Genomic DNA, 16,290 nt, shown 5'->3' with positions numbered 1-16,290 from the left:
CAAGAAAAAAAAAAGAGGAAGGAAACCAGCATATATATTGCAATAGTGAACAGTAATTGTTGTTGAAAGAGAGGGTAGTGGGGTTAACATCATAGCTGTAGGCTTGTCATATTCTCAGTCCTACGATTGAGACAAAGGGTTAGTATGGTCCCCTGCACAAACTCCTTTATTTTGGAAAAAAAAAAATACTCCATATAAAGTTTGTACAGTATTTTGGAAAATAAAGTAGAAAAAAAAAAAAAGAAGCGTGAGTTGCGAGGGGGGGAGGGGAGGATGGAGGGGTATTGTCTCTTTCATTATCCCCACATATCCTGACTTTTCTCTTTTTTTTTATCTGCCATATGAATAATATCTTCTCTTTTGCTTTTTTCTGTCACCTTCAATTAATGAGATCCTCCAAAGTCAATAAACCTTTTAATCATGTTTAACCAAAATCATTTAGCTCCGTTATTTTTGTGTTCCAATACAAATCCAGACTTTGACTTATTAGATTGTATAAAAAGTCCTAAAGTTGCATTTTTATTATGGTGTAAAAGTAAAACTGTACCACTTCAAGATTTTCTCAAGGCTTAATGCATATTTTCCCCTTAAACTTGCTAAGAAGTTTTCCTTACGCACCTTAACTTTGCGGGTGATCCGTTACGCGCCCCTAACTTGTTGAATATGGTTCTGAGACCCTCTTATATGTGGCCACATCACAAGCACGTGTTCAGCGAAAAAATTGAAGCGTGTGAAAGGGTAACAAGTTGTTTCAAATCATAATGCTATACTTCAATTAAAGATCCGAGTAAAGGAGAATTTCACTTTACTAAGCAAAAGAATCTTTCTTAAGAACCTCGGTAACCTGCTTTGAAGTGGCGCCTTCCTTTTTTAAATATGAAAAGAGACCAAAAGTTCGAGTTGGAGCAGACTGACAAATATGGGGCCATTAACGAATTGGTAGTTGAAGGGTGATTGAAAGCATGTAATCACTCGATTCAGAGATCTTCTAGATCTGTAGGCGGGCATGAAGATGCAAGGGGTAAAAAGACACATTCTTTTGAACAACCAAGCTGACATAAGGATCCTAGCTAGCGCCCACTGCAGATGGATATTCTCGGACAGAAAAAAGGCAGCATTTTTATAGCAATGTATGGGGGTCTCAGACCCATATTTGCAAGTTCCAAGAGAAAAAATATGTACCGAGTAATTTTTTTTTTCAGAAAATACAAGTGCATAAACAATAGAACAAGTTAGGGGCGTGTAATAGAACAAACTTCAGCTGGCTTTCTATATTGGCATTGGGCATAATTGATAATGGAATCAAAATACAGAGCTCTCAAGCAGTGAGTTTACACACGCAGCTTACTCTAAATAACACAAAAAGTTAGTTCCACAGAAAGTGTAACAGGGTGTAATGTTAGAAAGAAAGATCTTGACTTTGCCATAACCAGAATTTCCCTGACATATAACGTTCTATACAAAAGTTGGGACTGCAACTTGAATCAATACATGTGTTACTTCGGTTAACATGAGAGTGATTAGGAAGAAAAAAGATAAGCTACTTCACAAACACACTTAATGAAGCAGTCTTTACATCACAATACACTTGTCTTTTGATGACTTTGGCTCCGGCCTGGGAGACGAAGACATAGGTCTCGCGCTGGTCCTTGGTACCTGTAAGAAAGTGATTTACTCTCTTAGATTTATTTGATTGTAGGTGATTTATACCTTGCAGTCACCATTTCATTTCGTGACATAATCCACTAGTCGATGAAAGTACTTCAAGTCGGGAGTTATTAAATATGCAAACTCAAATATCAGAACATTTCGAGCCTACCTGAGGACCAGTAATCAACCTTGACCCGACATTTACAGCTGGTTGTTGCGGGGGGTTTTGATTTCTCTGTGGTGCCTGTTGCTGTTGCTCAAATTCCTGTTGCTGAAGAGCTATTGCCAATTGTAAATCAGAACTGCCAGCCAACAATCAGCAAAAGTATACATCTTAGTGTTATCACCAAGTAGATACGTCCATGCTATCTAATTAACGTTGCAAATATAAGCGTATCGACTTAAAGTATCCAAAGAGTTAAAGCTCCAAAAGAAAGTTACAATTACAGTTAAAACCGAATTAATGTTTCACACTATTTGGTAAATGAAACGCGTCACCAACTTCTACTGATGCGAACATTTTTGTCGACATGGAAAAGAAGGGCATTGCCCAAATATCTCCATCAGACTTAACTACCAATCAAGGCAAAGGTTGAATATCAACAGACAAGACTGTGGAAACTTCTATTTGTCGATTAAAAGACAACGTGAGAGCTAACAAAAGAGAATAGTTCCTGATGCAGTATATGATCTGCAAAATTCCATTCTCATGTTAATACATGAAAAAAGAAGGCACGTAAATATTAGATAATTACTTGAAAGTTGGATGTCCTTGTCCTGAATTGTCCTTGTTTGCCGCCATGAAGTCCTGGGAGTAACAGCCGAAGTTAGTTTCACAAGTGCCATTGGTACAAAATCCATAACATTCTATTAGAAAAGAAATACATACTGCAGTACTGGCCATAGCACTCTGTTGATCCCATGTGGTGTTGGTGTTATCTTCGACCTTGAACTCCCTGAAGTTGCCAGTCACATATATTGTGTCTCCATTCACCTGGAGAGCATTGAGTTCTTAGGCAATGCACACAAATAATAACACGCTAACTTCTGGAAACAAGACTAATAGATTTTTAATAGAGCTGCATTATACTGTATGTCCCTTAGGCAGCAAGATATGCAAAAGTTGAAGTATAGCAACCAGGTAGGCAACAGTATAGTATACCAAATTTAATGCTATTTGACACCTATTAAACATAGAAAACATCATGTGCTTAGGAAAAAGGGAGAAGATGATTATGCAGATTATGCCTATTGATCAAACCCAAGGTAAATATATGAAAAGACACGCTTCTTACCTCGTTGAATTTCTCCCATACCAGATCAGGCTGATTTATAAATCCTTGGTCGGTGGCCAAAATATATAATTCGCCTTCAAACTGCACATTCGCTGACGTCAGCTTTCTATCCCCAGAAAACTTAATAAGTGGAGATATGATCGTATCTTCACAGGAAATTATTTTACCACAATATAAATCACATAAATAATGATAATAATGCCCTCCTCAACTAGAACAACAGAGCAAGTAAATACCTTAAACATAGTATTGAAATGATTATTCCTGAAGAAAACACAAAGTTCCCGTTCTTTCAAACCCTCTTGCAAGGAAAATAATCTGTGCAAAAGAGGAACAAAAGATAATTCTGTTACTACTAGTAAAACATAGTATTACAGTTATGAATGGTAGAATGAACTTATAACAGAGAAGGGAGCATACCCAAAGATTGTTAACTGGCTTGCACTGTTCTTCAGAAAGTTCCTCACCAGTTCCCCTAATGAGAATTAAGAAGAGCAAACATAGTGTTCTACTTAAACTGATAAGGTAGAAAAAAATGCTGAAATACATGAAAGAAATGAAATACAATTAGATCAAGGAGACATTTATTTTTTACTTTTTCTTTGGAAAGTGTCAAGGAAGACATATGAGTTGCCTGATTTATTCATATAAAAGAATTTCTGACCTTCTTTCTGTGTGATTTCATCCTTCACAGTTGTCTCAGGCACATCTTTACTGCCTCCATTCACTTGTTCAGCAAGAACTACCTCACCTTCATACATAGGCTCTCGACTTTGGTAAGTTGTAGTTGCTGACTCCAAAATCCAATCCTCTCCTTCATAAATGGGTTCGTCACCATCGATGGAAGAACTAAACGCTTCAGGTTCATCTGTGTCATGTCGTCTGCCACCCGATGAACCTGAGACAGCAGATGGTATCGAGGAACTAGATGAATCAAACACATCAGAACCAACTTGATTTGGTTCCGCTGCATTCCCATCTCCAGAAACAGTGGCTGTTTCCTGAATGTCCTTTGTACCTTCAGATAGATGCTCATGATTTTCACAAGCAGATGAAGAAACTTGTCCCGACTCAAGAGGCAGACTCTCATTTCCAGCCAGCAGTTTTGCATTTCCAAGATCTGGGGTAGGGGCTTCCTGATCAATTTTCAGGGAGGAACTAACAGCTACTCCAGTGGCCAACTGGGAACTATTTGGATCGCCATCACCAGATATTTCGTGATTGTTAGATACTAATTCTTCTGTGGATATCAATGCTTCATGCTGCAGTACTGGTTGTGCCTCACTAGCATTTCCTTCTGATGTCTTGTTAAGAACCACCGGTTCTGGACACTTCAGATTTGCTATCTCACCTAAAGAATTCAGTCCATCAGTTTCTATTGATGAAGTTGCTTTTTCAGCCTCAGATAATTCAAGGGCTTTCAATAGCTCTGCTTCTTCTTCAATATCTCCTTTTCTGGCTGTATGGTGATCTGTGATAGAAACAGGAGAATCATCAAATGATCTCCCTCTCGAGAGGCATGGAGAAGGTACCCCTAGTGCTGCAGTTGTAGCAGCAGCAAAATCAACATCGTCGTCTCCAGAACTTTTCTTAAACTCAGTGTCCATATTTTGGGTATCAAGGGCAACAAGCTCCCCCATCAAAGAATTGTACGACTTTGATCCAATTGCATTTGCTGTATCATGGTCCTGGAACAAATTGATAACTCAGAAGATAATTGACCAATACACCATGGTTAAACTTGCAACTAAACAAACTACTTTCAGAGCAAAATGGTCAAAATAATGCAGCTCCATCATAGAAACTTCTAAAGAAAAAAATACTTACCCATGATGCATCTCAGGCTTCATTTCAATATATTACACACATCTGAGTTACAGGTAATAAAATTTAGAAGGTTTTCGAAGGCCAAAATGAGTTGTCCGCCATTTGACGTCTCATACTAACATAAGGTTTTCTAAGAACTTTTAACTAGAACAGGACATCAACAAGTTGTTTGATTCATGGATAAAATCGAGATGAACTATATACTATTTTTTTTTTTTTTTTTGGGTAAAGAGATGAACTATATACTATTTTTGTTTGGTAAAAAGATGAACTATATATAAACTATACAGAATACAAGGAACTTGATTTAGAAAAAAGAATCTGGGACCAGAATGCCCTTGGACTAACTACATCTATTCCAGAGTATTATTGCACAAACAATCAAGAGTTAAATGGAATCACTATCACTTGTTAAAAAAACTATAGAATTGCACTTGGATGCAATTTATTTATTTATTTATTTATTTTATTTTTTTTGAGAAGGTAACAGTTGTATGTATAGACTGTAACAATTTTTTTTGAGAAGGTAACAATTTTATTTAGATGCAATTATTGAGATCATTAAACAAGAAATTAAGCCTAGACATTATCTTTTAAAAAAAAAAAAAATTGAGCCTAGACATAATAGGGGCAAATGGGCAGGTTGGGCTAAATTTGGGTGAGTCACAATGGTGAAAGCCAATAAATGGGTCATTTACTCAACCCGCGCAAATTAAGCTGGGTCAAGATAGGCTAGTCCACCTTGGGTTTTACATAGCGTAACTGTAAATGCCTCCATATACTAAAAATGTTCTTCCTCCAACTTCTGGTGATTATCCGCCAGGCTCTTGATTTGCGTTATTGACTCAGACCAAGTTGACCCGTTTATCACACGGGTTTGATTGGGATATGCCCAAAATTACCCATCATCAAATATGCCATTTTCCCAACCCGTTAAACTTTGGGCGGGCTACAGATTTTTGGGTCATGTTTGCCACCCCTAACATACAAAAATAAACCAATAAAAAAAATTAAGGTGGAAGAAGGGCTTATAAGTGAGGAGTGTATAGCAATAGAGAGGACAGATACGTGATATAAATCCTAATAAGAGCAATGGAGGAGTAAACTATGACAACACGTGCATATCCTCGATTTTCCTTTCCAAATAGGCTTTCCATAGGCTCCTTTGTTCCTAACCAGTTACAGAATGGTTGCACCATTTTCGATTATCTGTGATTGTCAAGATGTTTGCTTTAATTCTGGTTAGTGTTTGCATTAATTTGCATCATAGTTCCGCTTCTTTGCCTTGGAAAATAGTTTAGGCGGTTTTCATCAATTACTACGAAATTACACCACGTCTAGCAAGTCCAAAATAAGCATTGAAAAATCACCAAATTAAAAATTGCGTGCATAAATTCCAAAACTGAATCAGATGTCGGATATTGCTTCAAAAGTCTCCAAAATTCATGTCAAATACAGGTGCAAAATACAGAAGCTCCTGGGAACAAGAATGTAAAGCAACTAGCAGTCATACTTAAAATGCGTATATTGGTCGTCTCTTGTAAGTTACAACAACACACCCAGTGTAATCCCACAAGTGGGGTCTGGGAGGGTAGGATATCTCTTTTAAGTTGTACCATCATATATATTTAACACCATGAAATAAAACAGTAATTCCTAGAGCTAAATCAAAGCAAAATCTCCATATACCAACAGATATATCGAGCATATTTTCAGCCTTAACAATGCATTGTTATGCTTGTGAGGTTTAACACAGGAAGCAAAGCCTAAGGCCCAAACAAGAGGTCCTAGATTCTTTTTTTGGGGGAACAACAGTCAGACTGACAACTATTAGAAAATGTAGATAAACAAAAGGAATTAGCCTCATAAGCAACTTAAAGAAATGTAGCTAATCATACCTGTGGATCAACTATCCAACCGTGATAAAGTGGAATATCCAAAAGATCAAAAATTGCACATTCACGAGTGAACTCGAAGTCATCAATTCTGCCAAATAAGACATGTATTTCATCAGAACAACAAACTGGAAACATGCATGTCATCGCATCCTAAAGATGAAGTGACCCGTGTGTTAGTAAAGCAATTAAAAAAAGAAAAGATTGTCTACCTCCTGAATTTTATATTTACATCAATACCAGTGGCAAGTCTAGGAAGCAAATCAATTGCATCGCCTATATTCTGTTGCTGATTTTCAACATATCCTGCATCTTTGTCCTGGATAGCAATAAAATATGCTAACAATTACCTCAAATCCAGAAAAGAGAGACCAAATTTGACTGGATATAGTATACAACACAAGACTACCCGAAATTGTACAAATGAAAGGAACAAAAAGCATATCCATAAAGGCGATCTAATTACATTGACATTACTGTTTGAATCTATCAGCCGCTCAGCAACGAGAGAAAGCAATTTCTCCTGTGAAACCTCAGGAATATCCGGACTCAAGTTCAAGTTGTTCTTCAACAATAGTACATTACCTGTCAAACATATAAGAAAGATCCATATTAAATACAACTACCGATCCTTAAATATAAGTCAAAGCATTAACAGAATTTTCAAGCAAACTAGTTATTGACATCATAGCATTCTTCATGAGCAAGAAATAACTATATATACAATAGAAATGCATCCCATTGATCATGCGAAAATGAAATCCCCTTAGCTTTATTTGTACCAACACATTGTTTGAGTTCCAACAGCTCTGAGTATAAACAAGAAGATAATTTCCAGGTAAAGTGCTTATTATCATCCCTTTAACTTTTATCATGAATTTCCTTCTTCTTCTGACAGCAAGGAACAACTTTAACCCTCGTCAACTGATTTCCTATTTTCAAATAAGCGAACTCAAGTTTTTTTATCACCTTGAATTTGATGAGATGTGTTAAACATCGACAGAATCACTACTGGTTATTTCACAATAAAGGAATCCCCAAAGTAGAAAGCTTTTCTTATTTCATTTTAACTCAAGATTCCAATGTTTCTTAAAAATAAAAACTCCTATATAAGGAGCTCTGCTGAATGTGTTGACTACCAATTTTGGTAAGTGTTTTTTTTTTTTCTCACTTCTCCATTCACAAAGTACCACAGATATTGGTCGAGATATAAGTACCTTATGTGTACTTACGCATGGCCTTGTCTGGCCAACATTTTCTTTTCTTTTACATATTTCACTATCTTGCACCTTCCGATGACCCATTCTGACAGCACCATTTTATTTCTGGTGTCATTTCTATGGCGCCACATCTATATCTAAATGGCACCACATCTATATCTACTCCAGCTGCCAAACCTATGAGCACTTCTTTTGAGTGACCAATCCAACGGCGACAACCTTTTTTCCAGCTTTTTTTTCTCTTCCCATTATTGTAACATATTCGACAACTTTTCAGCTTATATTCAGGAAAATTTCTCAACTACTCTCTAGCTGCCAATTCATGCTACTCCAAATTTGTTTGAAGGTTTGACACTGTACCTTTTCTGGTGATAGGAAATAGATATTTTTTTATGTATATTGCAAAACATAGTACTTTTGCTTCACAAAATTGGAAGATATTCTTTGGAGAAAACAACACACCACCTTTGCTGTCAATGATTTTTCACTATTGGCTGACACAATCCACGCGTCACTACTTAAGCAATTCCAGTAACTTTTCGCCATTTCTAGTTTTCAAAATAAGAAACTCAAGTTGCTTCACTACCTTTACTTTGTGGTGGGGTATTGAAACACAAGACGATCATTAATAATATGCTACACTATGATACTCTTAATAATTATCATAATAATTAGGTATAAGATTTAGAATACTTTTCTTATTCTTGTAACTCAAAACCCCTAATATTATATGTTCTTAACTACCAATTTCAACAAGAGTTTATTCTCTCACTTTTTTATTAGGTGGTATCAGGACTAGCTTGCACGCACCTCGAAGATTCCACTGGGTACCTGCTACCCCCACCGACACAGATAGGTAATTGTGCCCACCAATGCTTAGACAGATGGGAAGAAAACACCAAGTGCTTTTTGCCTCATTTGGGATTTGAACCTAAGACCTCATGGTTCCCCCTCCCCCCCCCCCCCCCCTCCCCTCTATTGAACACTAGGCACATACCCTTGGGTGCTTCTCTCACTTTTTTATGTTATATGGTACCAAGCCTTTTAGCGGAAATGCAAGGAAAAGCAACATACCGTATACATCCACTTCTGCGCTAGGGGGGACGCACCCAGTGTATGGGGTAAGCTTTATTAATAATATAATACCATAGCCTTTATGAATTTGCTACAGACTTAAAAAGCCTCAGCCAACAGGGGCACTCTTAAGCCTCCTACTCGATGAAAGTTTTCTTTCAAATACACTTTCCTCTTTATGATAGTTATTCCTATTCCGACAACACCACAACTCCTTTCAGTATCATTCTGGCAAAAAATTTGTACCAATCAATAACCTAGGGAGTGAACATGTATTTAGCGACTTATCTGAGATGTACCCCTAATCAGCAACCTGGGAGTGGGAGAACGGGTTGTCCCTAGTTGAAACCTGGTGTAACAATGGTTCCTTTGCAAACACCCTTTTGAAGCCCATTATCGATTCCCTCCCACCCAGTCTTCAATACAGTAGCTCAAAGCCTCAAAAGAACACAACAGATAGCTCAGAAACCGTAAGAGAACTTGAAAAAGGCTGATGGAAGAATAAAACTTTATGCATGTATTCTGAGAAAATAAGAGGGAGTTTGTAGCTATAGATCAAGTAATGTGAAATAGCAACCTTAAGAGGTTTGCTACTTGCAGCAAAGTTTGACTTTATATGGTAATAAAGAATGTCGGATGATCGGATCTGTTGCCTATACTTCAATTGACTCTAACAGCTAAGATACATCATCTGTTCCGTGTGTCACAGTTAATGAAGAAGGTAGGAACCCAAGCTACACCTTCCAATTGGCTAACTTTTACAAAAGCATGCGAAGAGAAAACTTTGCTTTTGATAGAAATTCTAGCACAATGCGCCAATCTATTGTTAATTGCTATAAGTAGCTAATTAGGGACCTAAGGTTTATAAGGTCATTGCCCGAGCTTCGATAGTTATGCATCAACTTCTTTGACGAGGAAAGGATGCAACATGCAAGGATTGTATCTTGAGGTTTAGGTGAGGATCGTAACCGTTGGATCACTGAAGCTATTACAGTTATGTCCATGTATATTATTTACAGTTTAGTCCCTCAGTCAGAATTTTGGTTATAACCAATCACGTGTCAGCCGATTCCCTAAGATTATATCTCTATAGATTGCTATCACCATGATCAAGTAGTGTGAATGAAAAAAGTTTCTTTTTCTACTTTATTTCCTTTTCTTTCTGAATTCTCTTTATTTTCATTCCATTTGCATCTTCTGGTCTCTCTTACAAACCAAAGCAGCACAAGCTACAATTCTGGTCCGCTACCGCAAAGTAAAACCAACGAACGATTCAGTAAGCATCACAATAAGAAGATACAAACTTCTATCCTAAAAGGCATATCCAGGTTTAGGCTAACATATAGTCAACCCTCATAGTAAATACTAATTCAAGAACACCTCAACAACAACACCTATCCCTCAATTCCAAACTTCTTTTATTTCCTATAACTATACCTCAACTCCAAACTAGTAGGGATCTTCTATATAACTCATCTACATCTATTTCGCTCTAATGGGGTTCGCTAAAACTAGAGAGATTCTTCATTACTTAAAAAGACTTCTGGAAAATTCCACCATAAACTACATACATATATCACTCCCTCTGTCCCAATTTATGTGATACAATTTGTGATCGTGAATTCAGACATACAATCTTTAAGTTTTCTTAAAAAATAATTTACATAGTTAGTAAAAACTACATAAAAAGTGGTTCCACACAATAATTAAAAATTTAAAGGGCATACTAATAAATCACGGTCAAAGAATTTCTTGTTTGACTCTCGAAATCGGAACTGTATCACATAGCATAGCATATTGAAACAAGTAATTGAAACAACATAGCATAGCATAATAAAACCCTAAGAATAAGAGAAAAGGGGGTTTTACATATAGCGAGAAGTGGACAAGGGCCATTGTCGTTTTGTAGAATAATAGGTGTCGTTCTGCCCAAAAATTGAATAACTTTTGTCCTATGCACCATTTCTTTTGTTTCTTCTTCCTCTTGTTTCCGTTCTTCGAATTCAGAATTGGCTATTGAAGAATCCATTTTTCTCGATTCAAATTCAATTCTAATTTTCGACAAATTATAACAGTTGCTTAGAGGGTACGTTGTGAAATTTTCGGAACAAGGACGATATATGTGTAATTATATATATACAGTCATGATGATGTAAATGGAAATGACGGAATCAAAGAGGGAAATTGGAAATCGATGAAGGTATATATTGTATTTCGGTTTTTCTTGGGTCGGTGGGGCAAATTAGTTAAAGTTTAAGGGCTTGTTGGTAATTGTAAATTTATATTAGGCGTAATTGGAGAAAATGGTCCCTTATGCGTGGTATAGTTTCGAAATGGTCTCTCAAAATTCCTAAATAAGGTTAATCCTTTAAATTTGTCAAAGTGTGTATTTTGATCTCCATCGAATATTTTAACAAAATTTAATTATTAGATTTTTAGCAATAATTGTGAAGAAAAAGAGATTTAACGTGACTAATCTTTGTTCTGCTATTCTGCCCAAGCCTGGCTGAGGAAGAGTTACGGGGCGTAAAACAAAAAAATACGCCGATCGGCATACTATGTGTAATGATTCTCCCATTCACGATAAATAAAAAGATTAAAAGAAAAGCAATTCCATTTCAACAAAAGACCCACACCCAAGTTCCATAGCTTTTGGTTCGCTATCCCGATCATGATTTTCCACACGAACTCATATTTGAAGGTATAATTTTGAAGTTCTTAGTATTTTTTATGAATTTAGAAAATTTAGAAAAAATTGTTAGGATAAATTTTTCGAAACAACGAGGATATATATAATTGTATGTATATATTCAATTGTATGTATATATACGGAGAGATGATGATGGATGGTGGCAGAAGTAAAAGTGGTGTTGATGCAAATGAAGGTATAAGAAAACATTTCTCCGACTACTGCTATTATTACTTTACCCTTTTGCTTGGGTCGGTGTAGCGAATTAGTTAAAGTTGAAGGGCTGTTGGTAGTTATAAATTCATATAGGCATAACTGGAGAAAATACGAAAATGGTCCCTTATGTTTGGAAGAGTTTCAAAATGTTCTCTTAAAATATACTCCTATTATACTTTAAGTTTGTGCTTGTGAGATTATACTGGCCTTGTTGTTGTTGTATACTTTAAGTTTCTTGAAAATTGAGTATTTTTTATCTTTGCAAAATATTTTAATAAATTATGATGATCTGATTTAACAAGAATTGTGAGGGAAGCGAATTAGTTAAAGTTTAAGGGCTCGTTGGTAATTGTAAATTCATATACGCCTAATGGGAGAAAATGGCAAAAATGGTCTCTTATGTTTGCCATAAGTGAACAATTTTATCTCCGTCTGAATATTTTAACAAACTTTGATTACAGATTTAATAAAATTGAGAAAATAAAAGGAAATTAACATGAACTCGCATTTATAAATATAGCTTTTATAGCTTCTGCTATATTTGGTCTATTTCTATAAGTTAGTGCAAAATTTTAAGGTATAGTTTGCTAGTTTTCATATATTTTGTGTAGATTTTAGTGTTGTGATTTCTAAGATTTAATAGGAATTTCATGGTGTTTCTAGTTTAACTTTTTTTTTCTTTTCTTACAATTCTCATAATGTAATAGTCAGAATTTGTTAAAAATTTTAGGGAGATCAAAAGTGACCACTTTTGACAAATTTTATAAAATCTAATCAGCTCAAAAATATATTTAAACGGTCATTTTGAACCAATCCCCAAACATAAGGGACCTTTTTTGTAATTTTCTCTTCATGGCCGCATAAATAAGTGATGAGATATCCCACCTTATACCGTGCACCAAACGACCCCTAAGTTAGTTATAGTAATTTATCTCTACTGTTCATTTTTTTCTCCCTATTGATCTAGTGTTATTCTATAGTTTTTTCTTGGTACAATGAGGGAATGATGCTTCTTTTTTCATATAAAAAGTTCTCTAATATCCACATAGATTAGTATGCGTAGCTTCAAGGGTAATGCGCTAGATAATTGCTACGTATGCAAATCAATGAACAACAAAAGGTAGCAAAAGACATATTTCTTTTTCGTTTTATGCGTATTGATGATGACTTTCTTGTAGATTAGCTTATGTCATTGGAGATTAAAAAAATGTGTATCCTACATCAGCTGAATATTTTTTCATATTGTTCACGCCCATTTTACTTGTCTTTTATGAATTGGAGTAATCAATTATTCCGCGACGTAATTAAATCTTGTTATAGATGTTCTATTCTAACTATTGATAAATTTATGTGATTCACTTACAAACTCCCAAGATAATATTATTATTTTTTTCTAAACTTTTTTTTCCGTCAAACATTTTTCATGAACTCTAATATAATAATAAGCGTTATACTATAAATCAAAGGGTTCTCATAGTAGTAAACTTGAGAAAATTTTGAAATTACATTAATCAGGTGAAAATAAATTATTGGGAATTTTTCTATTGTGGATCAAGGTTGGAGGAGAAAACATACTAAGGTCTCATTTGTTTGCACTTATTGGAGGTCTGAATCTGAATGGTTCAGACCTTAAGCCATTAAGTGCATTTGTTTGCATTAAGATCTAAGCACTTATTAGTGTACTGAATAGGTCTTAATCATTAAGATCTTGAACGAAGTCTTAATATCATTAAAAAGTATTTTTGTATACAACTTTTTTATCACCACCCAACCCTAACCCCAATCCTCCACCTCAACCCCACGCACACCCACCCACCCATCCACCTCAACCCCACTCCATCACCCACCCACCCTCCACTCCAACCCCTCACTCCCCACCACCAACCCTTACCCCACACCACCCACCCCTAGTCCTCACTACCCCCCACCTCCCACCACCAACCCCACTCCCCACCAACCCCAACCCTCACCCCAACCACCCACCATCCACTCACCCCTCCACCCCCACTCAACACCCACCGCGACTATAAAACATCTCCACCATTACTAGTGAACATAAATGTTTCATTTTTTTTATCAAATAATTTATTTTATTAAATTTGTATTTATTTTCTACTATTTAGTTACTTTTTAATTTAAATTGTATATTTATTATGTTTAAATAAATACATTATGCACATTCGAAATTGAAAAACAAACGGTCTTAATCATTCGGTATTCGGACCTAAAGATAACATCTTAATAATTAAAGGAAAGCAGGATGTTAATAGCATTCTTGGGATAGTTTCGAACGTCTTAATCTTAATGAAAACAAATGAGGCCTAAGTAATATATACTTAATGCATAAGTAACTAAAAATAGTCTTCTATAGTGTTTTTTTGGTAGGACAACCCTTTTGAGAAACTCGTGGAAGGTCAAATGTGAGAGTGAGCAAGTATATAATTAATTGAAATAATTCGGCAACAAATTGCAGATCGTGAATTGTTATGCCTATCTAGTCAAGGTCCATTCTACCCTTTTTCCACTTGGTTATGAGCTTCTGATTGAGTAATCTTAACCCAGTGAATAACGTGATTAAGTAGCATGTTTGTCCAAATATCTACAATGTGAAAAGTGTTTATTTTAGAGAATTAAGGTGTATGTCGCATAGTGTATCTTTTTTTCATAGTTAAGAGTAAACAACGTTAGCTAGATAGAGAAACAACCAAATTTTGAATTATGAAATTTAAATTAAATTGTAACATTTCTAACATTAAACTTAAGCCTGTCAAGTGGGTTGGGCCGGGCCGGGGCATTTAAACGTGGGCCACACCCGGGCCGGTTCGGGGTCAGGCGGCGCGATTAAGGGCGGGCTTGGGGAGGAGAGGGTGTCCCCACCCCACGGATAAGAGGGGTACATAACGGGCTAACCAGGTCGGGCTTTAGTTAGTGGGCCGGGTCAGATTTTAGTTTTTTAAAATAAAATAAAAAATCTAATACTAAAATAGACATTTGCATTTACTAATAATAATAAGATTAACATTTACATCTAATGATGAAATTGTTAAACAAAAAAAAAAATTAGTTGTTGTCCAATTAAAAAAGCTAGTCGTTGTAAATTTAAAAAACTAGCCGTTGCCAATTTTATTTGAACCCCTAAATTTATGAATAAATCACGCTTTGGTCATATTTCCAAATGATAAAATACCCCTCCGTTCTTCTTCATTTTCACACAATTCTTTCACAATTCTCTCTATATCTAAATTTGCTAGTCAACTAATGTATATCTATACTTTCAACTTCCATGGATAATCCTTTACCCTCTCCTTGAGTTCGAAGATCAACTTCAAGTGTGGTGTGGATGCATTTTGATCGAGTAGACAAGAAACATGTTAAATGTCAACATTGTGATAACATATATCTCCATAAGTCCGGAGCACCGGGTATTGTGGGGGGTGGAGGGGGAGTACCGGTGTGTTGCATAGGCACTTGGTGAGAATGCACGAAGTTGAACATTGAAGTTTATATCTTCTTTAAATTTGTCCATCGATGTTAGCCATTAAGTTTATATGGTTTGAACTTTTGATTTGCAATATTTAGCCGTTCAAGTTTGCATGTTTTGAATTTGCAATGTTATCAATTTAAATTTTAAGTTTTATTTTAAATTATTTATGTAGCTGTTGATATGTCTATTTGACTGGGCACGAAATTTAAGAAAGAATAGAAAACTTTTAAACTTATGGTGTTAAATGAGTCACATATATTTTGTGTGGCTATAAATCATTTCATAAAGGCAAATTATTTTCAAATATAGAAAGGGGTCTGTTTAACCTTAAAATGGAGAACAATTAAATTTATGCGTGATGCCAAAGATATGTGGCTAAATTCAATTCGAGATTAAATTGCGAGATAAGCCAATAAGTAAATAAAGAAGCAGATCTGACTAAATATTAATTATGTTACGGCCTCGGGTATAAAGCGGGTCGATACCCTACATTGAGTACTTACACGATGAATAATAAAGATGAACTTAGGAACAAATGGGAATGGTTTCAAATGATTCTTATTGCTTTTTGATATGAACTATTTCTTTCTTTCTGCTGCCAACCCCCCTACAATAGATGGGAGCCTCCTCTTTATATAGTATAGGAGTCCCAACCCTAGTACAATTCTAAATAAAGGAAAGAAATACTGGTGACGGTATTCTGCGAGATCGGCAGCTAAAATATCCGGTTGAGGGCGGATATTTCGGTCTTCTCCTTATGGGTTAACCGCCCTAACCTTGCGCCTCATCCCAGATCGAGCTCGAAGCCTCGTCCCCGATGAGCCAGTCATATCGTGTCTGAGCATAACCATGAAAACGACAAGGCATGTCGGTATCCTCGGTTTGCCGTGTCTGAATAGTCCCCCCATTTTGTAGAGGTAAAAATTGATGACGGCGGGAA

At 35.9% G+C, this 16,290-nt stretch overlaps 1 protein-coding gene across 1 annotated transcript; it reads right to left on the bottom strand.

Annotated features, from left to right (window-relative positions):
• Positions 1-1,397: 1,397 nt before the first annotated feature.
• Positions 1,398-11,031, bottom strand: LOC132030438 (uncharacterized). Its single transcript, XM_059420072.1, has 12 exons — positions 10,831-11,031; positions 7,134-7,252; positions 6,880-6,986; positions 6,671-6,758; positions 3,610-4,633; positions 3,366-3,420; positions 3,182-3,263; positions 2,946-3,026; positions 2,540-2,644; positions 2,406-2,458; positions 1,820-1,952; positions 1,398-1,656 (listed from the first exon to the last, which is right to left on the bottom strand). Exons 1-12 carry the CDS (start codon positions 10,988-10,990, stop codon positions 1,573-1,575), a joined length of 2,091 nt encoding a protein of 696 aa, XP_059276055.1. The 5' UTR covers positions 10,991-11,031; the 3' UTR covers positions 1,398-1,572.
• Between the last annotated feature and the right edge of the window lie 5,259 nt (positions 11,032-16,290).

The sequence above is a fragment of the Lycium ferocissimum genome, chromosome 9 (assembly GCF_029784015.1).
Source record: "Lycium ferocissimum isolate CSIRO_LF1 chromosome 9, AGI_CSIRO_Lferr_CH_V1, whole genome shotgun sequence".
In the NCBI taxonomy this organism is placed as follows: Eukaryota; Viridiplantae; Streptophyta; class Magnoliopsida; order Solanales; family Solanaceae; genus Lycium; species Lycium ferocissimum.
This window is presented reverse-complemented; position numbering and strand designations above follow the sequence as displayed.

Bases quoted from the DNA above. Each gene is read 5' to 3' on its own strand.
- LOC132030438 (XM_059420072.1), bottom strand. From the start codon at position 10,990: ATGGATTCTTCAATAGCCAATTCTGAATTCGAAGAACGGAAACAAGAG. The intron at 7,253-10,830 runs GTAAAACCCCCT...TATGTTTGACAG, and splicing joins TTGTCCACTTCTCGCTATAT to GTAATGTACTATTGTTGAAG. The intron at 6,987-7,133 runs GTAATTAGATCG...ATTGCTATCCAG, and splicing joins ATTCAAACAGTAATGTCAAT to GACAAAGATGCAGGATATGT.